The 25,249-nt window shown below is 32.0% G+C and overlaps 1 protein-coding gene and 1 long non-coding RNA gene across 2 annotated transcripts in view; one reads left to right on the top strand and one right to left on the bottom strand.

Moving 5' to 3' along the window:
* Window positions 1–14,117, top strand: part of LOC118196220 (nuclear valosin-containing protein-like) — a 93,727-nt gene extending 79,610 nt beyond the window's left edge. Inside the window, exons 15-19 of the mRNA XM_035367643.2 lie at window positions 1,359–1,565; window positions 4,291–4,367; window positions 4,475–4,625; window positions 8,284–8,348; window positions 13,985–14,117. Of these exons, the coding sequence (XP_035223534.1) occupies window positions 1,359–1,565; window positions 4,291–4,367; window positions 4,475–4,625; window positions 8,284–8,348; window positions 13,985–14,000 (516 nt within the window). The 3' untranslated portion in view covers window positions 14,001–14,117. The remainder of the gene's footprint in view (window positions 1–1,358; window positions 1,566–4,290; window positions 4,368–4,474; window positions 4,626–8,283; window positions 8,349–13,984) is intronic.
* Window positions 8,606–25,249, bottom strand: part of LOC146996974 (uncharacterized) — a 65,967-nt gene continuing 49,323 nt past the window's right edge. The window contains exon 3 of the long non-coding RNA XR_015041846.1: window positions 8,606–8,892. This is a non-coding gene — a long non-coding RNA (uncharacterized LOC146996974). The remainder of the gene's footprint in view (window positions 8,893–25,249) is intronic.

Here is a 25,249-nt window from a genome sequence, read left to right as displayed (position 1 = left end):
TGAAAACAATGGCCACATGAATTTATTACTTTACTTATGATAATTAAAATTTTATGTAAAATAAAATATAATTAAAATTAAACTATTTATGTAATATAATGTTATGTTGTGTCAGTAAAAACATGTTTTAAAATATGGTAAATTATAGTGAAAAGTAATAATTTAACATTAATTTTAAGTGGGGTAGGGAGATCCTAGTAACAGAAAATTATCATATGTTATCAGTGTCAGTGACAGTCACTCATATCAGAGATAGCAGCAAACATGTTAAATGGAATATTTTAAAATATTTTGTAGTTTGTTTTTATGTTGGAAGGGTATCATATTTGTGTTAAATGTTACAATAGATTTAATACAAAAATATGTATCCTTCGTTTGCAGATTGTAAATGTTTAATAATTTGCTTTTAAAAAAATATTAGTAATGTAAGTGAAGGCAATTTTGGATTCCAGGTTCATATTTTTTTTAACATTTTTTAGTTCATTTTTTTCTTTATTAGAAACATGTATTTAATTTTAGGCTTATTTCATAATATCTCATTATGAAATCATTTATCATCTATACAATCTGGCAATTGTTGCCATTCTGAAGGATGACATTTTTTGTTCTTTCATGTGGTTTGTTTCATACCTGGTTTTTAGAGTGTGGTCATTTGATGTTCCATTATGATCTTCAATTTATGTTTCAAAATATAACTGTAGATATTTAACAAACCAAACACTTTAAGAAAATCATTGAGGAATAAGGAAATATACTTCTTTATAAATTATATCTTTATTTTCTTTTTTAAATAGTATGTTTAATTGATTTAATTGGTAATATGATTTACTAGTAATTTTTGTAATCATCTGTAGTATTATTTAAATTAATAAAAGATGTTTCTAATGACAGTATTTATGTACTTAAATACAGCATGATCATTTGTACATCACTTTTAATAGTTTTAAATATTATTGCTTTGATTGCAGTTTTAAATATTATTGCTTTGACAGATTATATTGTAATCTAAAGGTTATTTTATTTTTATTTATTTATTTATTTATAGTTTTTCCTAGTTCAAATCACTATTAAAAGAATGATCTTGCAGTTTATGATTTTATACATTTGCACATTATTTTAAATTTTACATTCCTAAAAATACAGTGCGTAAGGAAAAATCAGTAAAATTTGAGTTAAGCATTTATTTATAGAATACAGAATTACAGTAAATTTTTAATTTGATATCAGTGACACACACCCATAAAATAATATAATTGAATTAAAGTAAAATTTATTCTTTTCTATAAGGTAGGAATAAATTATGCTATATGCATTATTGTTTTGGCTAAATATATATCTAGCCCCATTTTTTATTTTAGAATGCTGCAGCCCAGACAGTTGTGACTCAGTTGTTAACAGAGATGGATGGTATAGGAGAACGTAAGCAAGTATTTGTTATTGGCGCCACCAATAGGATTGAGAAAATTGATAGTGCAATTCTACGTCCTGGGCGACTGGGGATAAAAATATTTGTTGACATACCTGCACCTGAAGGCAGGGCTAGCATTTTGAAAAGTTTAACAAAGGTACTTTTAGTTATCTTACTAGCATTTTTTATGTTTTTCAGTCGAAGTGTATAGCAATAAATGCTTGGATTTATATTTATTAAGCAATTTATTTTGATCACACTAATTTTTGTTTCTTAAAGCAAAGGAATTTAAAATTTTTTTAAGAATCTTAAATTTTTGGTTTAGAGACATTTTTACGTTGCTGTCTGCTTTAGTGAATTGCATCTTTTAGACTGTTGCACATGAAATGTCAGATTCAGTAGTGAAAATTCAGACTGCGGTAACTCTGTTAAAACTCACTTTAAAAGTCCAGTATTCTAAACTTTCGAACTTCCTTGAAGGTATTTTTGATACCTGCCCCATTTTTGAACAGTTTCTTCATTTAAAAAAAAAAAAAGGATGATCCAAATATATCCAAAAAGTGGTGCGAGGTCTTGTGAATGTTGTCATGTATTTTTACTATTTGACATTTATTTAAAATTTACGTAAGTTTTTGTAGAAATTTTGTAATGCTTAATTTTTTTTTTAAAGTTTATACTAGGGTCAAGTATCTAGAATAAAACTGAAGCACTTTTAACTAATCTAAGATATTTGATGTATAATTTCAGATAAAAATTATTTAGTTGGGGCAACATTTCCAAATTTAAAATGAAATATTAGCTGTGCTTCTCAAATAATTGATGTAGCCTTCCTTGGATAGAGGTTAAGTTTTAATGTTAGATTTGGGAACTCATTAGCATCTAATTTTTGAGCAAATCAGCAGCAGTTATCATATGAAATCCTTTTTTTTTTTTTTTTTCCCCCCTCACTACATGTCACTATTTTAATCAGAAATGAACATAGCTTTTTTAAGACAGCAGAAAAATGCAAACTTCGAGGCAGCATGTCAGTTAGTATGCTTATGGAATTTCTCTACATTGTTACGAGAGATGTGAAACTTTCAAATAGTGTGGTCTTCATTTCTCTGTCATGATTTTTGCAGTTTGTCTAAGATGCAACTGCACAAGCATTCACAGTTTTTCATTGTCATGAGTTGTTGCCGAGTGTCTATTGTACCCTCTTTCAAGAATCCAAATTTTCTTCTAACTATTGCTGTGTGGTTTGTGCCTGTTGTATTTCATCTCCAAATGCTCTTTTGATGTTCAAGACTGCCTTTGTTGTATCGTCATTAAGCTTAAACATGCAAAGAAAAGGTATCCATTTTGGACTCATTTTTATGTTCTGTCCATATTACATCTGATGTTTCGCGAACAACAACCTGACAAAATGTAAAAATTAGAGGGGGGGAAGTATATATGTATGTGAATTCTAGTTTATAAGTATTTAAAACGCATAATTTCCATTGCAGTTTGTTGTAAAAAGGTGCAAAGAAGTCCCTAAAATTTCATGCTTTTTATGATATGATTTGTGTCATATCTGTACTTCAGCATTAAGTATACCTTGAAAATATTCTCATTTCACTTTAAAATATTCAGTTGACTTTTCAGCTTTTTTTATATTCTTAGACAAGTGTCAATGAAATATAATAGCTACAAACCTCAAAGCTACAAACTTTCTGCGCATGCGTTTACGCATATGCATAATACCTTTACGCATGCGCGTAATGTGTTTACACTTGCACGCTTAATGTATAATGGACGGTATAAGCTAAGCTAAAATTATCTATTTCAGTTAATGTTGCAGATTGCATTGTTACTTACTCTTTTAATTGGATCCGGCTTATTATTTTTTGCACACTGTTTTATAAAACTAAGCTTGAACTTTCGATTATATCAAAAAGAATTTCCGATTCTGGAGCTGCCAAAGGATCTACAAAGTTTCGATGTCCATCAAACAAAAAATGGATAAAGGCATATCCTTTGTTTCTCTAACCATTCCGAAATCTGGTTATCAATTTCACGCTGATCAGCGGGAGGGGGGGGCGATGTCGCAGCACGCAATGAACTGGAAAGTTGATCTGTCAGCACTATCTTCATCTTCAGGGCAGATGTTGTTATTTTATTCGGCTTATAATTCCTTACTAAATATAGTATTTAATCTCGATGTACTCCGTCTTTGATATGATTTAAATCAAATTCCTCTTCATTTCATATCACGAATACACATCAAATAGTTTTCTAGTTGCAATTTTCTAATTTTGACTATGCGTAATGTATGCTTTATGCATGCGCACATTGAAAGAAATGTTTAATAAAGTAAACAAATAAATATTAAGCTTTTTTGTTGTAAATTTTGATACCCTCTTGATCATAATTGCTCTTTATTTCATAAATTACAGTTTCATATTTTTAATTTTATAATTTCTGCATGCCATCTTACCAGATTTAAATTGATGATCTATAATCCGGAATCACCAAAGTCCCGACGAGTCCGGATTAAAGACTTTTGACTGTATTAGTATAAAAAGTTTTTTAAGTTATTGACAGAAATAGTTTGCAACTTCTAGTCTTTAATTTTAATGCTGTAGTTTAGTGTATTTGGGAATTTATTTAAACACTGAAAAATAACATTTTGAATATTAAAACAAAGCTTTTCAGCTACAGTATTTTGTGTTTTATATTTGATTAAAAATCTTGTATGCCATTTTTGAACTCATAGTGACATGTATTTATATAAAATTATTGATTTATGATTAAATTACAAATTTTTCAAAAAAAGTATGTTTGCATTTAATTATTTTTCTCATTTTAATTTTTTTAAATTGTTTGAGGAAGCTAAGTGTATTTTTTTTCTTTTTGAACAGAATAAAACCAAGCCTAAAATTGCTGATGAAGTTGATTTAAAAACACTTAGTTTAGATCCTCGTTGTGAAAATTTCAGGTATGTAGATTCCATCTGCTTATATCATTAAAAATAAATTCACCTGTGTACTCATTGGTTCCCCCCTCCTTTCTTATAAATGTGTAACTGACTTTCTTTTTGTTTAGTGGTGCTGACCTTGAATCTCTTGTAATTGCTGCAGGTGCTAAAGCATTGGAGGAATATAAAAGCTCATCCTCACATGAAGACATTGTAGAACTTAAAATGTCTCATTTTGAACATGCATTTAAAATTGTAAAACCTTCTATAACAGAGAAGGTAAGTTGATTTATATTATCCAACACTATAGATAAAATAGTTTCATGTATAAAGGTGCTGATGTATGTATTGGCTCTTTTTTATTTTATTTTTATTAATGAAAGTATGGTAATTTCAAGTCTAGTAGTGAAATAAAATTAGTAAAATGAAACATAATAATTTTTAAAATAGCAGGAATTATTAATTTTAATTATTATGGATTTATTCAAAATATATGTAAAGTTTACAATTCGTTCATTTGAGGCTGAATTTACTGGTGATGAAATGGATGAACTTATGGATTAATTGAAATTTTCTGAAACTTGTTTTGGTTCAGCACATTTTTGGATGCTTTCCATATGTAAATATATGCAGTTTTTCTGAAAGGTTCTAAAAGGAATTCTTTCTAATATATTAAATATAGTTAACCCATGTTTGTATTACATTTGATGTCTGCTACAATTTCCAATGTCTGGCCTTTTATAATGGTCTTCTAATAATGTAATTTTTTTAATACCATCTAGCCTCAAAAACCATATAATAATAACCCATGGATAGAGCAAAATTGTATTATGATTTAGAAGTAAAAGAAGAGCAACATAAAAGATGTAAACATGCTCCTAAAGCCATGTTTCTGAATCTTTTCTGCTTTGAAACCTACTTTGAAAACAAAAATTTTTTGCTATGTACCTGATATTTGACTGCTTATAAGCCGTGAAAAACATCTAAATCAAATGAATAACTGTGTTTAAAAACATCAATTTAATTTTTTTTAGATAATTACTTTTTCAAACAATAATTTCAAAAAATATTTTGTTCCCCCCTCCAAAAAATTGCAAATTTCTTTTAATAAATTTATTCTTTTATTATTTTCCACAAATTCTAAAAAATCAAAATGAAAAGTACTTTCTTTAGATTTAAATAAATTTATTTTTAATGAATTTATGTGGTGGATGAGTTTGTTTTCTGTTATAATCGATGATCGTGTTATATGAATATTGTCCGTCTCCTCACAGAACTTTTCAACTATGCAACAGTTCTGACTTCTGTAACCAAAGCACCATTTCTAAGCATTGTTAGCTTCTTTTCTATTTTAAAATTTTATTTATTTTATTCTTCTATTTTAAAACTAGCATTACATTTAAGGCATCTGTGTTGGTATTATAATAGAAGACTGATAAGATAAAAAAAATGTATTTTGATTCTGAAATTAAAAATTTTAATTGGTGTTCAAAAATTTTCAAATACAATCCAATTTCATCTTCTTTAGAGTTAAAATTAGGGACAACTCTGTCTATTTTGGGTTGATGTATTTCTTTACCTGTCGCCTGTTTTTTAGAAATTTTTCTGTAACTCCAGTTGAAGTTTTAATTTTTCCAACTCGAAAAGACACACCTCTTTGATTTGTTAATCTTCAATACATTCTTCACAAATTCTCCTTCATACATTTCATGGTCCTGAGTTTATGATTAACTCTTTGAGTTGAATCATTTTTAGATTATCTGAGCCATGATTCAGATTATCTGTGGCTAACACTTGTAGATCTTCTCTCCTAGCTAGTTTCATAAACACTGTTTTTGATGTCTGTTGAAAAGTTCATTGTTTGTTAGAAGAAAAAAAAATTAAATGTTCAGAAATTTTATTCAGAATATTTGTTTATTTCTTAATTACTTTTGGCAGTTACCTAATATTTGCAGAAAATATCGTCAAATGAAAGCATTAATCTGAAATTACTTCAAAAACAAAATAACATTTTACAAAGCTTGAAGGACTTACCTGTTTTCTTTGGGTGAAGACATCATCGGTAAAAGTACTAATTCTAAAAACCCAGAAAAGGAAATGAGTTATGTCTTGGAGTCTTAAACACGGGGTGTTCTCAACCAAGAAAATCATCTGAGTCCTGCATTGGGCTGCCAATTCATACCCAAAATATATTTGTAACTTGGTTTTTCAGTTGTAGATTTTTTTGCTCCTGGTGAAGAGGGACGTTGTTCGCCCTTTAAATTGAGTTTCTATGCTAAAAATCTATGCCTAACACAGGTTGTTGCTTCACTTTTATGATTTATTTGAGGCATGTTTCTCTTCTGTCTTAACAGAAGACATGTCACACATAATTATTATGTATACTTTCAATAATAAAAATGTTCTCTTAAGCTATGCATTTTTATAGCATTTATGTCTGAACATTTATTCACAGCATTGCTGCTTTTGTGCATTTTAATTCTTGGAATATGAAAATAATGTATTTAACCATTAATATATAGTAAAATAGTTCATATATATATCACATGCTGTATAATTTACCTAATGAAATAAATTTTATGAGATATATATATGTAATGATATTTTTAAATTAATTGATTAAATTAAATTCTAATAATATTGCTTAATAATGTGATGGCGATTCTCTACCTAAATTGCATCCCTGTTCCTAAATTTTGGCGAAATCCTTTCTTTAGTATAAAATATATTAACCTGTTGGCGCCCGCCAAATCGCCAAACTCATAAATCTGTCATATTACATAAAGTACTTAAGAACACTCCTGATGAGAAGATAGCGTCACCTCGTGATTTCAATTAATATCGCTGATTGGAGGAACTTCGTGACGTACACATATGTATAAATTGGGCTTCTGCTCGAGGTACGAGGAGAACGCTTGTGAGATGGATGCTAAAATAAACCTACCACTTTATATTCCAAAATTTGTCTCATTCCTGTTGCCCCGGCTGCACAAAACAAATAATGTATGAGAAATTACATTTCATATATATATGTTGTATGATCTTAAATTCATTTAGTGAGAAATTAAGTTATTCTACTACTTGCACAATTGCTGCAAAGTAAGTTAATAATAATTTATTTACTAACTAATATTGATTATATTATCTCCTAAGATTAATTATAGTAGAATGATCTGAAAAGAGTGAATCCATAGAAAAACTTTTAAACTTAAAAATTAAAAAAATAAAAATAAAAGGTGGAGATAATATATATAGTAAGTACAATAGGTAAGTGATAAATAACGCTAATAGCTGCTATTTAGCATATCAAATGTGTGTGTTAACTATATTTTGGTTACAGCTATGAATATGTTTTTTTGTTATATATCAAGTCCCCCCCCCCTCCCGTTTGTAACTTATTTCATATCATTATCATGCTTCATTTTTCTGGCACCTCTTTTTATTGGTATGCAACACTTTAATAAAATTCAAAAAGTTTTGTATGGGAATATATCTCATTTAGTATTTCTTTCATGCATTTTAGTTTTTCATTTCTTATATTATCTCATAAAAAGGAAGGTACAAATTTGCTGTATCATATTTTTTTTCTTTCCTGAGACCTGTTTCTTAATTTCACTACTACTACCAGGAAAATACACTTTGATTCTAAGAAAATAAAAGAAATGAAAATAGCAGTTATTATTTTAATAATCAGGTTCTATGTTTTAGCGGCATTATGTCTTTTAAATTACTATTTTAGAAAAATTATTTCAAATATCAGTTTCAAAGTATCTGATATTCTGAGGCATATCTAATTTTTGGCAACACTTGTATGGAGAATAAACGTGTCTCAGGATAGAAAAGGTATAAGTTGCATAGTACAATTGGTAAAACTTTTGAAATATGAAATGGTAATTTAAAAGTTGTCAAAAATTAATTTATCTTTTTTATTTTTCAGGAGCGAGAATACTTTAAAGAGCAATTTAAGATTTATGGAGCATGTACTCAGGATGATAAAAACATGTAAAATATTTCACTTTTCTTGCCTTATAATGGAATTAAAAATTCACAATGAATTGCTTTTTATGTCCAACCATTTATTCATAATCATAAATAATTTTAATAAATTTCCTAATGACACACTGCCTTCCATTCTACTTACTAAGTTTGGCTGAGTCTAGAGAATAAAGTAAATGTAGAACGGGAAATGTGGCAACATCTATTAACATTAAAATAAAAAATATATGAGTGTGATTTATAGTGTCAAAGTCATATGCATATTTTTTAATGTTTTAAAAACTTTTATTAGTAAAAGCATTTACAAGTATATTTATGTGCATATTTTTATTTTTTATATATATATTTAATTAAATATTTGTTATTAACGGATGCATTTTGAAAACGTTTTACAAAAATCAGCATGTAGCAAACTTAATGGGTATATGACCCTTAGTTTGAGAACCACTCTATTGTAGAATTTCTTCCAAGGAGAAAAAACTGAATTTGCACTGCAATCAGATGTACTTTAATACTTTGAAAAATGATGAATCAACATTCAGGATATCACCTAAAGAAAATTAACATGAACATTTTATAAAACATTTTGTTAGATCACTTATGGTTAAGTTAAAATAACACGCTGAACAAATATTAATTTAGAAGTTAAACAACAAAAATCAGCATTATATTTGCAAATTTTCACAGGATTAGTTTCGATGGTTTTACCGAAGCATCAGCCTAAGCTGCCAAAGTGCAGATGTCACTTGCCAAAATGTAAATGTGTCATTCGCACTTTGGCAGCTGAAGAAGATGCTTTGGTGAAACTATTGAAACTAATCCTATGAAAATTTGCAAATATAACATTGAATTTTGTTGTTTGACTTCTAAACTAAATTAATCACTTATGGTGTTTGTCACTCTATTAAAAAAATTGTCATTTATTTTTAAACTATTCCTGATGAGCTATTGAGTTCATATTATATACACATACTGTTTTTGGATGACGATGCTCTGTGGTAGAGCAATTTTTTGAAAATGTTATTTAAATTTTTAAAAATTTAATGTTAAAATGATTTTTTATATATACTTTTATTTAATGAACAAATTTAAGATCTCAGAAACTAGCTGTTTGCACCAAAAAGAGGAGGAAAGTATTTTGTAAATAAAACATTTAAAGTCTTTCTCATTTTTCATGCAAATTTCTAAAAATCGCTCAATTTTTTCTGTTTGACATTTAAAATTTCAGCAACTAAATATGTGTTAATTACAAAGTTGTGAAATTTTTACGGATCATAAAACAAATACTTTGCTTTCTTCTGAAACAAAAAATAATAAAAAGACATTAATTAGGTATTTTTTTAATAAAGCATGCTACTATATGAAAAATGGGAAAGTATTGGTTCTCTAATTTTAAGGTTATGATATCACCATGTTATGCTTTTTCTTCCCCTTCTTTATAAAGTTCTTCTAAAGTTGATTTTATTTATTAATATATCCCATTCTCTCTGCTGCAAAGAAATTAAGCTTACTATAGAAGTCTTCTGCCATTTATAAATGCTGTATCTTCCCCCTTTTTTAATAGAAAAATTTAGCATTTACAATTTATTTCATTTTCTGAAACTCAACAGGACTGATTAGCATTTAAAATTATCCATGATGAAATCTATCAAATCATTTTTAATTTTTTTCAGTTTATATTTTCTATTGCGAATGACTATACTGTATGGTGAAGTGATTTTTTGAGAAATTGATTTAGATTTTTTTTTAATTTAATGTTGACATCATTTTTTGCATTTTGAACAAACTAAAGCAATCATTCTTTGTTGGAAAATGAGTTTTCAATTGAATAATTTTATTAATACAGTCAAAAGTCGTTAATCCGGACTCGTCGAGACTTCGGCGATTCCGGATTATCAATTTTTTCGGATTATAGATCATCAGTTTAAATCTGGTAAGATGGCATGCAGAAATTCTAAAATTAAAAATATGAAACCGTAATTTATAAAATATTGAGCAATTATGATCTAAAGGGTATCAAAATTTACAAAAAAAAAAGCTTAATATTTATTTGTTTACTTTATTAAACATTTCTTTCAATGTAAGTTGTTTAAATTGCTTTGTTTTATGTGATAATACTTTCTCTTTAATTCTATAAACAGACATAATTTCTTGTTCAGTTACAAAGTTCCGCTGTTCAAGTCCCGTTAATTGCTGTGCCGAGAATACCGACTAACTTGTCAATCGAAATTTTTTCGTTTTCACTAACCTCTCTGTCACATTCTTCATGTCTTTATCCATTTTTTGCAGCAATTCCACTTTTTGTTTGTTGGACATCGAAACATACTTTCGTTTTGTAGATCCTTTGGAAGTTCCAGCATCGGAAATTCTATTTGACATAATCGAACGTTCAAGTTTACTTTTATAAAATTGCTCTTACAGTCTGCAAAAAATAGTAAGCAGGATCCAATTCGAAGTTTAAGGAACAATGCAATCATTAACATTAACTGAAATATATAATTAGATAATTTTAGCTTACACCGTCCGTTATACATTAAACACGCAGGCGAAAACGTATTCTGCACTTGCGCACACGCATATGCGCAGTAGTCAAGGTCTTACGCGCACGCGTAAAACGCCTGTGCGCATGTGCCAATGCAGCGCATGCGCAGAAAGTTTTTAGCTTTGAGGTCCGGATTATAGATCATTCCGGATTATGGGTGTCCGAATTAACGACTTTTGACTGTAATGTGCCATTGACATTAAAAAGATGGAAATAAAAATGTTGTTATGAAAGAAAAATAATCTTTATTCAAAACTACTAAATTCATAAACTGAAAGAAGAAAAATAATTTATCATATAGTTTGATAAGAACAAGAACGTAAATCATTTTCTTTACAAAATTCATCTACCTTTTTTATGTTGTGAATAATGACGCTGTCATAAGAAATAGCGCCCCACACCATCACATCAGGAGCTATGGCTGTATGCTTTTGTAAAACAAAGGCTGATTGGGATCGCTGGCACCATCCTCTCCAGACACGAACACGGTGGTCATCTGCTTCAAGAGAGAAGCGGGATTCATCGCTGAACAATATACGATGCCAGTCTGATGGCAGCCATGATGATCGGCTGCGACACCACTCCAGACGACTCCACCAATATTGTGGTGTCAAAGGCAAACGTCTTTAAGTCCTCTGTGAGCATAACCCCGCATCAGACAAGCACCGTGAGATGGTGGACGGAACCACAGGGCATATAGACAAAGCTGTAGTACGTTGGCCTTCCAGAGCCTTCATTTCATCGGCAGTTTCCTTGTACCAACCATTGCTGCCAACATCTTTGCACAGCAGTGTCTGTACGCTGCAGGTGGCGGCCTATTGCTTGGTATGACTACCCAGCTTCATGCAACCCTACAATGTGACCTCGTTTGAAGTGGTTTAGTTGTCTGTAAGGTCTTTGATATTGTTGTAATAGCATCTTTACTTGCTTCTTTAAGGAATTACAATCGCAGCAACAAGAAAGATAAATTTTCTGCCTCTGTTTTATTCTTTGCAAATTGCGCACTAGAGATGTGTGTTATGATCGCAGTTCCTGTTCATTAGTCTTGAAACTTTGATTATTTGCATGTTCGATCAAGATGTTTTTGTATACTAAATTTCTTCATGATCGCAAAAGTCCTTCTTGGCGTTTCAATTTTTTTGCAAAAGAGTGTATTTTACAGAAAGTTTGTGGTGAAGTTCTTACTTAATACCATAAAGCTTTAATTAAATCCAAAAATTCTAAAATAAAATGGAAACGTGTTTAAGAAAGAAACTGAATTCACTAAAAGAAAGAAAATTATTCTTCAAAGATATGTGCAGTTATTATTACGTAAATTAAGCAGTTGTTTATAATTCCCATTTCCATTTTCTCACCAGAATACAAATCACTTAGATAGATTTTAAATTAAAGTTTTGGGGTTGCAATTTAATTTAATTTGTTTCTAGCTACCACTTGCATGCTGTATTAGTTCCTACCAGCTCTGATAATTTATAATAATTTGCCTTTTCATTATTACTGCTGACATTTGAATTTGTTATGATGAATTGCTACAACATATTACTGAACCAGATTAGATTAAAATTAAATTGTATTCTCTTTGACTACTAGTTCACATTTTTAGTTTGAATTTGACTGTTCCAGTGTAATTAGATCACAACAAGTTTAGTTGATTTTGCTCACATAAGAACATGCCTTTATGATCTAAGTTCTTTCTAAATAAGAGGTTTATTTAAACCTTCATCTGACTTTGTAGTTACTTTCAGACACAGTGATAGTTTACTTCACATCTGTCAGGGGTTTGGAAATATATAACTTTTATCAGATGATGTAAAACCTCACAGGTATACTATAGTCGAGAGATAGACTAGGAAATCAGACATGTAAAAACTAGTGGGAATATTGATTTTCATATTGAAACATATTTCTAATTGTTAAAAAAGATGCTTAAAGAGAAGAAAATTGATATAAGTTAGCCAGAATGTCTGAAAAGGCTTCAAATTAAAAAGATGCAAAATGTAAATATTTTGTAGCTTTTAATGTATAGTTATCCTAATATCGTTTAAGAATCAATGTCATAAATTACATGTATTTTAAACTGTTACATGTTAATAGATTGTGATTTTGACAGTGCATTTTTAACCAATATTTTTAAAAAGTAAATTTAATGGTGACCATGTAAATCTATAATGACTAAGTGTATCTAACTAACTAATTTAATTATTTGTAACTAACTGTTCACCCTTAAAAATTATCTCTGCATGTTAAAGTGAGTTATTGCCTTTCATTAATCCTTACCATGATCACAAGACACAGCAAATTAATGTAAAACTTATTCTAGTGAGACATAAAATAATACAAAACAACTTATCACCTCTGGTGCTTTAGTGACTTATTGGAACCTTAAAATATATTAACTGGGTTATAACCCCAGGAACTCTACACGAAGCTATGACGCCAGCTGTGTCAGACAGGCAGAACACAACTAATTTTCAAAACTTTCCAACTGTGCCTACATCGGCTTTCAGGTTTGTTCTAATCAGTAGGTCTCTATCTAGGCAAGAAATAGTGATGGCAACAGCCAGTCTTCTGTTACGAATCATGCTGATTGTAATTGTACTTCTCATTTTAACCTGTGCTATTTGACATAAAATCTACCTGCTATTTACTAAATTTCTAAACTGAGCAAGTATATGACAAAATGAGACAAAAGAAAAAAAATCAGCATTAAGCTAACTTTTAGTAAAATGTCAGTAACTTCCTTTCCAATATGTCCAACTATTATAAGTGTAAAATATTTAATGCTGCTAAATAAGTTGATAAATAAGTTGATTTTATTTTGAAATGTGTTTTATAACTATGTTTATTAAATTATGTTTAATAATAATGCATTCTACTTGTGGATCTGTTTTATTCTTAGGATGGTATTACAGAAATGAAGTTCAGGCATAGCTAATATCTTTAATTAAATTTATTCAGTTTCCATTTGTTATGGATCCCTAATTTTTTTCATTAATGGTCCTTAAAAGTACTTAATTTCCATGTGCAGAAATGTGTAAAAATTCTGTAGTAATTTTAAAGTTTTGAAAATTTAATTTAATTTATTTATTTTGTTTTTCAGGTGTGAGTATACTTGACAAAGAGATTTAAAACTTTTGGAACTTGATGTATAATATTTTATATAGTCCATTTTCATGTGCTTCTATTGTTATAACTGTTATTAAGGTTTTTTTAAATAAAAATGCTGGACTTTATCTTTTTCTTTTCTTTCCTTTATGAATTAATGCAAAGTTTTTTAAAACCATTATTCTGAGATTTTACTAATATTTATACATTAGCCCATTATACTTTTATTAACTAATATTTTAAATATTAAATATTATTAAATTCAAAGTAATATTAATCTGTTTTGTGAAGGTACAAAATACTAGATAAAGCTAATTTTATAATTGCATGGATTTTAGACAGAAGATTTAGAAAAACACTATTTTAAAATGCTGGTTTTCAAAATATGAGCTCTCTCAAAAACATAATTGTTATTATGATGTATACAATTAGTTTGTAGATATGTTAAATTACTAGTTTATTTGAAGTAACAGAGAAAGAGACAAATTCCTTTCTAAAGAAACAGATTTGTTTACCTTCTCGTTTACTGAGACTATGGCTTAAACTCAGAATTCCCACAGGTTAGGAAAGCCGGTTCCCCCTGGTAGGGAACCCCTGCTGTAGATGACCATATTTGAAAATAACCAACGTTTCTGAAAGTGTAAATAAATACTGCCTATCTAAAACAGCAGAACCGGTGCAACTGTTGTTGTCGTGCACGATGGCAAAATTTTTAGAATTTAGAGAAGTAATGATCCACAAAATTTGGGAATAGCGATATTTTAGAATTTAAATAAGGCACTGCAGCAGTATTTAAGGATGGCAAAATTTTTAAAATTTAGTGAGGTGTCAGGCAGCAGAATTTAGAACCTGCAAAGGTCCAGGTGGCAAAATGTAAGGCAGCCATCCTGTCAGAAAGTCAAAATCTCCTGAATCATAGATGGTCTTCGTACTCAAAATTTGGTAATTTATATTGTATTTTAATTCCATGCACATTTAATTTATTTTAATCCACATTTAATTTCATAAAAATACAGATTTATAAACTTAGTGCACAGTTATTAAATCTTAATATAAAATTAATAAATGGAATAAAAAACAAATTGTTCAGTTTTCAAAGTTTTCAATGTGAAGTCAGAAAAAAAAAATAGAGCGAAATTGTTTGAGAGCGAAATTGATTCCCATGAAAATAATCACAAGAATCCTATAGAGCCAACATCTCTACTGTAATATGAATTTCTGTTCAACTACTAGTGTTCATCCAACCACTGGTGGGTGCTTCTAATTAAAAATAATTTTGTATACTTAAATTTGTCAAGAAAGTAAGAAGTGCATCTGTCTAAAATCAGTTACAACAATCACAGATAAAAATGAGTTACCTGAAACACACATATCAATGAAACCAAATCAACGTGTTTGTAGTTAGAATTTGTTATGGAGAAACTGTAAATAAGGAATTCTCAATAGAGTACTGGGTGTTGCCATACATGTGTTTTTATATTTGCTATAATATTTATTTAAAAATAATACATAGTAATAACATGTGGTGACAGCATAGTTACTTGAAAAGTCATTTGAGACAAACAAAATCAAAATCTGTTCAGAGCTTCAAGTGAAGTATCACTTCCAGTTTATTGACTTCAGTGGCATAGTGAGGGGGTGCATGATGGCCCGAGCGCCTTTCTCAGAGGGACGCCAAATGATCTCCGAACAAGATTTTCATCATATCACTGGATGTTTTTTTTGGGGGGGGTGCCAGAAAGGTATTTTGCCCGGGCACCAGTTATGCTCACTACTCCACTGATCGATTTTAGCCAAAATCTAGCATGTTGTTCTCGTTGAAATAGGAGTCATAAATAGTACTAAAATTGAGAAGTTTGAGGTTATATTTTTATATAACCTCAAAAAATCTATTATTGGCTTCAAGTAGAGTACCACTTCTAGTTTAACGACTGTTATTGGCTTTGTGTAAAATACCAGTTCTGGTTGTTCAGTTTTACCCAAAATCTGATCAACTCTTTATACTAATGTAGAAAGCCTAAATACGAAAAATGGAATTTTTTAGGTTAAATATGGAAAATGGAAATTTTTGAAAATTCCATGTAAAGGTTATCGTGGATAAAAATTCATCACACGCATACATATAGCATTCTGAAAAGAGTAAAAATGTATTGTGGAATCCTAATTCGGGCTTATTCATTGAAAACTTGCTGAGGAGTTTTGGGCCAAAAACGTTATCTCCATTATCTTTGTATACAGGTTGGTGGGAATGCAAAGCCAATATTTAGAATATACTTTTTTTTTTTTTTTTTTTTAAGTGAAAATTATATTTTTACATTTTGTTGCACACTTTTTACATCTCCTATGAGACATAAAGTCTTGCAGAATTACTTAGGATTTTGAAAGCAGAAAATGTGAAAATCAGTAATGTCCTCACGGGGATTGAAACTGGAGCTTCAGACTATTATTCAGAAGTCCAAGCAGGCACTAAGGAAGGGTAAAAAATAAAATTCCTTACATTCTCACAGAAGGTAAACTATGGAAATTTACCATTAACTTTAAGAGAGACGAAAAATCTGAAAGAGAAATTAACTGTAAAATAAATAAATAAACCAGAGAAATGAAAACGTACTTAGCCATTATACTTTTATTTATTAATATATAATATCGAACAAAGCGATAAAGTTCTTTGGTGGCAGTAGTGCAGGTATCATAAAATATCTTGTAACAAAAGAATAATGAAAATTCTATAAAATTTGTTAAATATTTGCTAAATTTGATACATTATAAATTATTTGCTAATTTGTTTCATGGAAATTCTTATAAAAAGGGCCCCTGCAAAAATGCTGCACATATTACTTCATTGTAGGGGAAAGCCAAAGTAAAATTTTACAAATATGTAGTAACGAAATTTGTAAGAAGGTATAATTTTTGTTTATTTTAAAAGTTATCAAATATTATTCTAGGTTTTTTGGCTGTGCTCGTGATGTGAACAAAACAGAACATGGTAAAGTTATAATGCATTCTGCCATTTGCATTTAAACCTTGAAAGCTGATGTGTTTTATTTAATACAAGCAGTAATACAAATAAAGAAAAAAAGTATTTTTTTATGTCCAATAGTTCATTTTATAGGGTATTTATTAAATTATTCTTCTTTATGTAAATGCAACTCATAAGATTTATATAAATATCTTGTGTGTTTTGTTCTTGTGTTAGATTGATCTTCCCATCTTCAACTTCTTGTTTGATAAGAATTACAAAAGCATGTGCCCTCATATTTTCATATGTAAAAATCATATAAAACTGTTCCAGCATTTAATATTTTCCATTATGACTATAAACAATTTAAGATTATTACCTGGAAAGAAATGCAAATTAAAAGTACTGTTTAATAAATATGGCATTTAAGGTGTTCTAAAAATTATCAAAAAACATATTCCCTGACACATTGAGGTATTTTTGGAGTGCTTGGAACAGTAAAACCCTTAGGTTTTTCAAATTGATGGCTCTAGAGATCAGAAACATTAATTAAGCACTTGGAAAAAAGTCTGATATTAAGTCTCAAGATAGCAGTCAAGTATATAATTCAGTGAATACTTTTGAACCATAGGCACTCCGTAACTTAAAATCATTGGCATCAGTGAATACGAAAAGAGGGGGCAAATGAACTTTGAATATGGCATTGAAATTCAAATCTTAGGGCATTTTTGTTTTATGTGCTTTTATGCATTTTTAAGATAAACTAATTTTATAATTCAGTGAAAGGTAAAAACATTTTATTAGAACAATTGCTTATGACAGAATGTGCTTGAAAGTGAGGGGGATAATAATACTAAGGAAGATAATAGATGAAGATTTATAATTTTAAGTTGTAGATTTATGAAGTATTTCGAAAAAGAGATGTGAAAATTGTGCAGTGTCTTCGCCGGGATTTGAACTCCGAATCCTTCGATGTTAGCCGGATGTATTTTTCTGTTACACATTGATAGGAAGTGGTAAAAAGGGAAGGAAATATCCTACAAAATTTGGCAAGAACAGGACATTAGACAATTACAAGGACAAATTGTTACAAAAACTGCAGACAGATTAGAGATGAAACTTTGTCTCGGGCACGTGTCCTCAAATGACATACATTGTTTTCGGAGAGAAGTGTAGAAGATAATGAACATTCTGAGCGTTCTGAAGTCAGCGATTACAGAACAAAATATTGCCCAAGTTCGTGAGGTGATCAGGGGTGGCCAAAGTGTTCGTGAAGTGGCAGAGTTGATTAACTTGAATATGGAAACTGTTCAATGCATTTTAACTGAGGAATTACATTTGAGGAAGATTTTTATCAAGGATGTTCCAAAAGTTCTGTCCGATGACCAAAAACAGTGTCGTAAAGATTTGTGTGTGGACATGCGTAGAACACATTAGAAACGATCCAAATTTGTTGGAATCAGTTGTAACATGATGAAACGTATTTTTACATATGATCCTAGAAGTAAGTGCCAATCAATGCAGTGGAAGTGTCCACGATCCCCAAGACCCAAAAAAGCATGCATGTGAAAATCAAAATTCAAGGCAATGTTGATTGTCTTCTTCGACGTCAAAGGAATTCTAATGATTAACTGGGTTCCAAGTGGTAACACTGTTACTCAGCTCCAAAAGGTGAGAGTTGTGGAGTGATGGATAGTTGTTGTACTATGAGACTACACCTGCTTGCGATGCCCTATCCTTCAAGCAGTTTCTGACTAGCAAAAATATTACTGGGATGGAGCATCCACCTAATTCACTAGATTTGGCTCCATATAACTTTTCTTTATTTGCCATAAATCTGGCATAAAGGCAACCCATTTTACTTTAGCTAAAGATGTTCAAGCGAAAACGGAAAATCTCCTAAGGGCCTTCTCGAAGCCTCGTTCCTAGAATGTTACCAGCAGTGGCAGCACCTAATGTTTTGTAAGTACACTGATTTATTGGAACAGTCTCTTTAATAGGAAAAAAAAAAAAATTATTATTTTTTTGTTTTCCTTCCTCTTTTTTTTTTCATCGCCTCCCTGTGTGTGTATGTCACATCTTGTATGTGGTTAAAGAGGTACCTACAGCAGAGGTAAAAAAACTCGATTCTTTGCTTGTTTATCTAATATTTTAGCATTTTTTGAGTGATTTAGTTGAAAATATTTTTTATTTTGGTATTGTTACAATTGGCGAATGATCATTTTCAAAACCAAATCTAATATTAAAATTTAATTCATATACCTATGACATTATCGAAAAAAACTTGGAAATTTTGCATGACTAGCAAGATAGAAATTATATGCATATAAAATTAGATATCTTAAAAAAATCCCATACAAATTTTATCAAGTGTGAATTTATTGTTTGATCTCCCCCCCCCCCAGTCTGAAATTTATTGTGGATAAAAAAAGGGAAAATCAAAAATTTCTCAAAGATGCCATTTCTGAATTCTCAGGCGGGCGCCGGTGCTGGAAATTTGGCTTACAAATTCTCCAAGAAGTGTTCCTTGCACATTCCTTGGAGATTAGTATCTCCTTGCACATTAGTATAATTAAAAAAAAACCTTTCTAACATCATGCCTAGTGCATCTACATTATTTTAGGACAGGTTTTTTTTTTTTTTTTTTTTTTTTTTTTCAGTAAGTTCTCCAAAATAACATCTGCTTACGAATACAATTTTCTACGCTAGCTTGATTTGATTCATATTGCCATTCGAAAGCTGTGCAAAAAGTAGTAAAAAAAAGGTTCGTTGAAAAGAAGGAAAATGGACCATGAAGACATTCGAAATGCTGCTTAAATCATACGAAGATCAGGTATTTATACGATCCATGGTTTTTCGTTCGTGCAGAAATATCGTAAAGGAAACGAAGATGAGGATGATGAATTCAAAAGTGGCCGCCGTTCGATGTCTTGAAAGCATGAGCACATCGGGATAGTTGGACAAGTGTTTAGAGAAAAATCGTCACCTGTCTTTTCGATTGATATCTGTTGAGACCCTGGTGTTGCAACTCACAGGGCTACAACGTGCAGATTACAAATTAAATAATCACAGTAGGGATTATTAATATAAAGATTTAATATGGATATCTCACACAAGCTGAAAACGTTACATTACTTTAACTAGTCACTAGTGCATACATATAACTGAGTGAAAAGGGAATTTCCCCGCTTAGTTCGCATTTAAAGAAAAAATAAGAATAATAAAAAATAGTCCAATCAGATGCGGCGCTCCGTCTGTTGACATTCGCCGAGCCGTTATGTAATCGTCTGTCTGCAGCGGCCGTCTCCAACATTCTCCCCCTCTTTGAGTCGACTTCAGGTTGGTTCAAAGACATACAGTAAGAGATCCAATTTCTGAGGCACCTTGATCACACGTCCAAATCTTGACACTTTAGCACCTTGCAGGATGTTACTAGAGTCATTTGAAGAATCATTAGAATCTGAATGCTCATCACTAGAAATAGGATTAGTAAAAGAGTTATCGTTTATGGGATCAGTGGGTGTGTCCGTTAACTGCACTTCCAATGGAAAGACTCGCTGAATGGGACGAAGCAGCGTACCAGCTTGAGTCTTCAGTTCTACAGTTCTGACCTTGCCATCTTTCCCAGGAATTAGTCGAATGACCTTAGCTAAAAGCCAATACATCCGTTTTTTGATGTCATCTCCTATTAGGACAATTTCACCCAACCGTAGCTCTGACGATGGATTCTTCTTATTTTGGACTATTTGGCTAGACGATGTCTAGCCCTTTTTCGAAGACCTTTCGAATCTCAGAAATCAACATCAGGAACACCTAAGCTACGATTCTCGATGAGAAATATGGCTGGGGAAAGTGGGATTAAATCATCCGGATTTTCCGACACATAGGTAAGAGGTCTACAGTTAATTATTGACTCGCAGTCGCACAATACTGTGTACAACTCCTCGGTTGTAAGAACCGCGTTACCGAGTGTCCTTCTCAACAGTTCCTTTACTACACGAACTAACCTCTCCCACCAAGCGGCTGTGGGAGGATTAAACTTCCATATTATACGTTGTATAGCTGTTTGCCTCAAATCTTTTTCCCAATCAATGTTACTAAGTTCTCTTTGCGCTCCTCTGAAATTAGTTCCGTTGTCGGAATAAATTATTCTCGGCCTCCCCCTTCTGGCTACGAATCGTCTCAATGACAACAAGAATGCGTCGGTAGACAATGAGGAAGTCAATTCCAAATGAACGACCCTATATATTGCACTTGTGAATAAAACAATCCAAACTTTTCCACCTCCCTTCACATATAAGGGTCCTGCCAAATCAACTCCTACCACCTCGAACACCGTTGCGTTATTGACACGATCGCCTGGTAGCGACACAGGCTCGCAACCGGGAGCCTTAGCCTTGTATCGATTGCATCTTATACAATTTTTTACGACTTTCCTGACCGCTCTTCTGCCCCTCACTATCCAAAATCGCTCCCTTAATATTCCAAGTAATATTTGGGTTCCAGCGTGACAATTTTGTAAATGATAATATTCTATCAGACGCTGGGTGAATATACACCGGTCTGGTAAAAAAATTGGACAAATAAATTCAGGGTCGTCTGATCGCTCTGTAATGCGCGTTTTCACCCTTTTTATACCCTCTTTGTCTGAGATGACACTCATATTGGGAATAGAGTCGGCAGAGGGAAAATACTTATTTTGTACAATTTTTACAAGAGTTTTTTCTGCATATTCCATCTCATGAACGGTTAACTCTCCAGTCTCTCGAAATGCACGTTTACTTGTTGCGTTTTTCACAAACCGCAATATCCATGCAACTAATCGAATGATGGATTGAAAATTCGAGAACCTAATTGCATACCAAGGTATTTCCCCTTCAACTGAATTGAGGTTACACAATCTAACCTTCCTTTTTTCTCGTTCTACCTCAGAGATCTCGTAAGCCAAACGGTCTGGTGGCCAGTTGTTATTAGGTTCCAGGAGCCAGGATGGACCCTCCCACCAAAGAGAATCTGAAAATGAACGAGGGAAACTGCCTCATGAAAGCATATCTGCCGGGTTTAATTCCCCTGGAACATGGCGCCAACACTGAGAAGGAATCAGACTGTTTCTCTCTTTTACCCTATTCGCAACGAAAACTGACCAATCACCACGGTTCTTAATCCACCAGAGTGCTACCATAGAATCACTCCATGCAATAATTTTCAAATCAGGCAAATCAAAGGCGGCGTATACTGAGTGAACCAGTCTCGCGCCAATGCAACAGGCCATCAATTCTAACCGAGGTATTGTCAGAGATTTTAACGGCGCTACCGTGGATTTGGCTCTGATCAATCGAATTTTGACTCCCACGGGCGTTACAGTTCTAATGTAAACACATGCACCATAGGAGCTCTTACATGCATCAACGAATAGATGCAGCTCTGAATTCTCATTTATCTCTACATATTGTGGAATACTAATTTTCTCAAGATATTTAATTTCATCCTGCCACTTATGAAAAGTTTTCTGAATGTTTTCTGGCAAGGGATCATCCCATTTTAATTTCATAGTCCAAGCCTCCTGTAATAGTAACTTAGGTAACAAGGTAGTTGGACTCAAAAAACTCTGTGGATCAAAAATTTTATGTACCATAGCCAAAATATTACGTTTACTTATCTCATTATCCATTGAATAGTTAAGATTACATTTTAATGTATCATTATCCAAATCCCATAAGATTCCAAGAAGATAAGTTATACCTGAATTACGGGAAATACAATGAAAATGATGAAAATGTAAAAATGAATTCATCTGCATTCTATAAGAAAGCAGATATTCAAAAAATGTTTTTTCTATTCTCGCAGTCATAATATTTTTCTTAAATATTCAGCTAATTCATATTCAAATACTCCAATCCATTACAATTAGTAATAAATCGATACAGTAAATAAATAATTAAAATCAATTAAATGGAATTTTAATTGCCATTTCCCCTCTAATAAACCCCTCTTTAGAGTTCAATAACAGTCGATCAGCTTTTGTTGGGGTTCATTTTTCTTTATGGTATGCTTACGTTATATATGTATGTACGAGGGTTGGAACTTTAATAATGGCAACACAGCTGAAAAAACACTACGCAACTAAACCAAAGAATATCGCGTATACCACACGTAAACTACATACCTACCTTATCTCTCAGCAAAAAGACTCGTCCTGCCTACGTCACGCGCATGCGGAGTGACGCGAAGAACGAATCCTTGTATTAGCTCGCGATCTAAAGTAAGTGTTGTCAGGATGTTTTCAAAACAAGAACAACGATGTTGAATAAATGTACCAGAGGTCGTACAGCACGACAGTGTCATCAAGGGCTTCAAGAGGCTTGCGGGAAATCTGCATTGCCTTACAGAACCGTATCAAGATGGGTGAAAGCATTCAATGAAGGACGCCAAAACGTGGCAGACATGCTGCGGCCAGGTCGTCCGAGTGTCAGCGATGCAGACGTGCAAGCTGTTGCCGCACTAATGGACAGTGATCGCCGCCAAACGATTCGTCAGCTGGCCGGACAAACAGGATTAGCGCATACGACTGTGCTGCACATTCTAAAGGAACGCCTGTCCATGAGAAAAATTGCTTCACGATGGGTTCCACATCAATTGACGGAAATGCAGAAATGGCTACGATACGATGCTGCCTGAACCCACCTGGAGCGCTATGAGCGCGAAGGAGATGCTTTTTTACGCCGTATCATTACGCTGGATGAGACTGGGGCCCGATCGTACCAGCCAGAACTGAAACGCCAATCAAACGAATGGCGTCATCACGGGTCACGACGACGTTCGAAATTTTGTCAGAACCCCAGCAATGTGAAAGTTATGGTGATTCTCGTGTACGACTGTGATGGTGTCATCCTAACGCATACCGTTCCCCCACAGCATACCGTCACTGCTCAGTATTACTGCTCATTTTTGCAGCACAATCTCCGACCAGCTTTGAGAAAAAAACGGCGACACTTTCTGCAGAACGCTCCTCTCATTTTGCATGACAATGCTCGGTCGCATGCAGCGCAAGCTGTGACTGATTTGTTCAAGCGATGGGGCTGGGAAGTGCTTTACCATCCACCATACTCCCCAGATCTAAGCCCTTGTTACTATGACTTAATTCCTAAGATGAAGGAACCACTTCGTGGCACTCGCTTCCAAACTGTTCCTGAGATTCTTGCGGCAATAGACCGGTCCATTCAAACTATCAACAAAACAGGCGCTGCTACAGGTATTCTGAGACTTCCACATCGTTGGAAACGGGTTGTACACAATGCTGGCGACTATATTGAAGGACTGTAAAACATGGTGACATGAATCACTTTTGTATTCCTTGTAAATAAAGAGTTGCCACTATTAAAGTTCCAACCCTCGTATTATGCATTGCTCATGCTTGTCAATTGCAACTTTTAATATCTCTTGGAAGAAAAATCAGTATGGGAATACAGAAAATGATTCTTAGTGACTCTAAAACTATTATTACTAGGCATTGTCATTGCACAGTGTTTAAAAAAAATCCCATTGTTTAAAGGTAGATCCTATGCTCATAGCCTAGTCTACAATTAAAAGCTGCGAGTCAAAATTAAGGGGGTTGCTCTTAGGAAGCCTTAATTAGAAGTAGTTATAGGAAATGTTAATCAATACTTATTATCTTATGGATTAAACACTTACTCCCTATTTGATCACGTGTATGGCAAACGGATATTCGTCATTCATAAAGAAAAGAAAGGTGAATCAAAGTGAGCTATATTCTTGTTCTTCCAACTGCAAAACCATCTTAAGATACTATCGGGTTTAATCTTTAAATTATTAAAATAATAATCACAACAATGGGGGCCATTATTCTTAATTATAATTTACTAATGCAAATCATATTTTGGTTTCAAATGCCTTTCATTAATTACATTAATGATATGGATATTTACTAATCTATTACTATTACTAAAAATAGTTATAAATACTTTATTACTGATATGTTTATGTACTATTTTTTTAAAAAGCGTATTTATTAATATTAATTATTTATTTATTAGTAAACCAAAAAGTGCATATTTATATTATTAAGCTGTTTAATGATACATAAAAGAGCACTTCAAAACTTTTCGTATCCTATGTAATTTGTCCCCATTCTGATACCATGTGCATCCTTATACCCATTACTGACTTACAGTGAAGAACAGAGGAGAACTCTACTGAATGAGACCTAAAAACACCTTTCTTTTAAAATATATCTCCCCTTATAATCCCTGACACAGCCGTTTACTTTCCCCTTCCGTACTT

This window comes from Stegodyphus dumicola, chromosome 6, assembly GCF_044657685.1.
Source record: "Stegodyphus dumicola isolate Sdum_Otavi_A_Nest chromosome 6, ASM4465768v1".
NCBI lineage: Eukaryota > Metazoa > Arthropoda > Arachnida > Araneae > Eresidae > Stegodyphus > Stegodyphus dumicola.
Note: the sequence above shows the minus strand (reverse complement) of the source record. Positions and strands in the feature narration are given on the sequence as shown.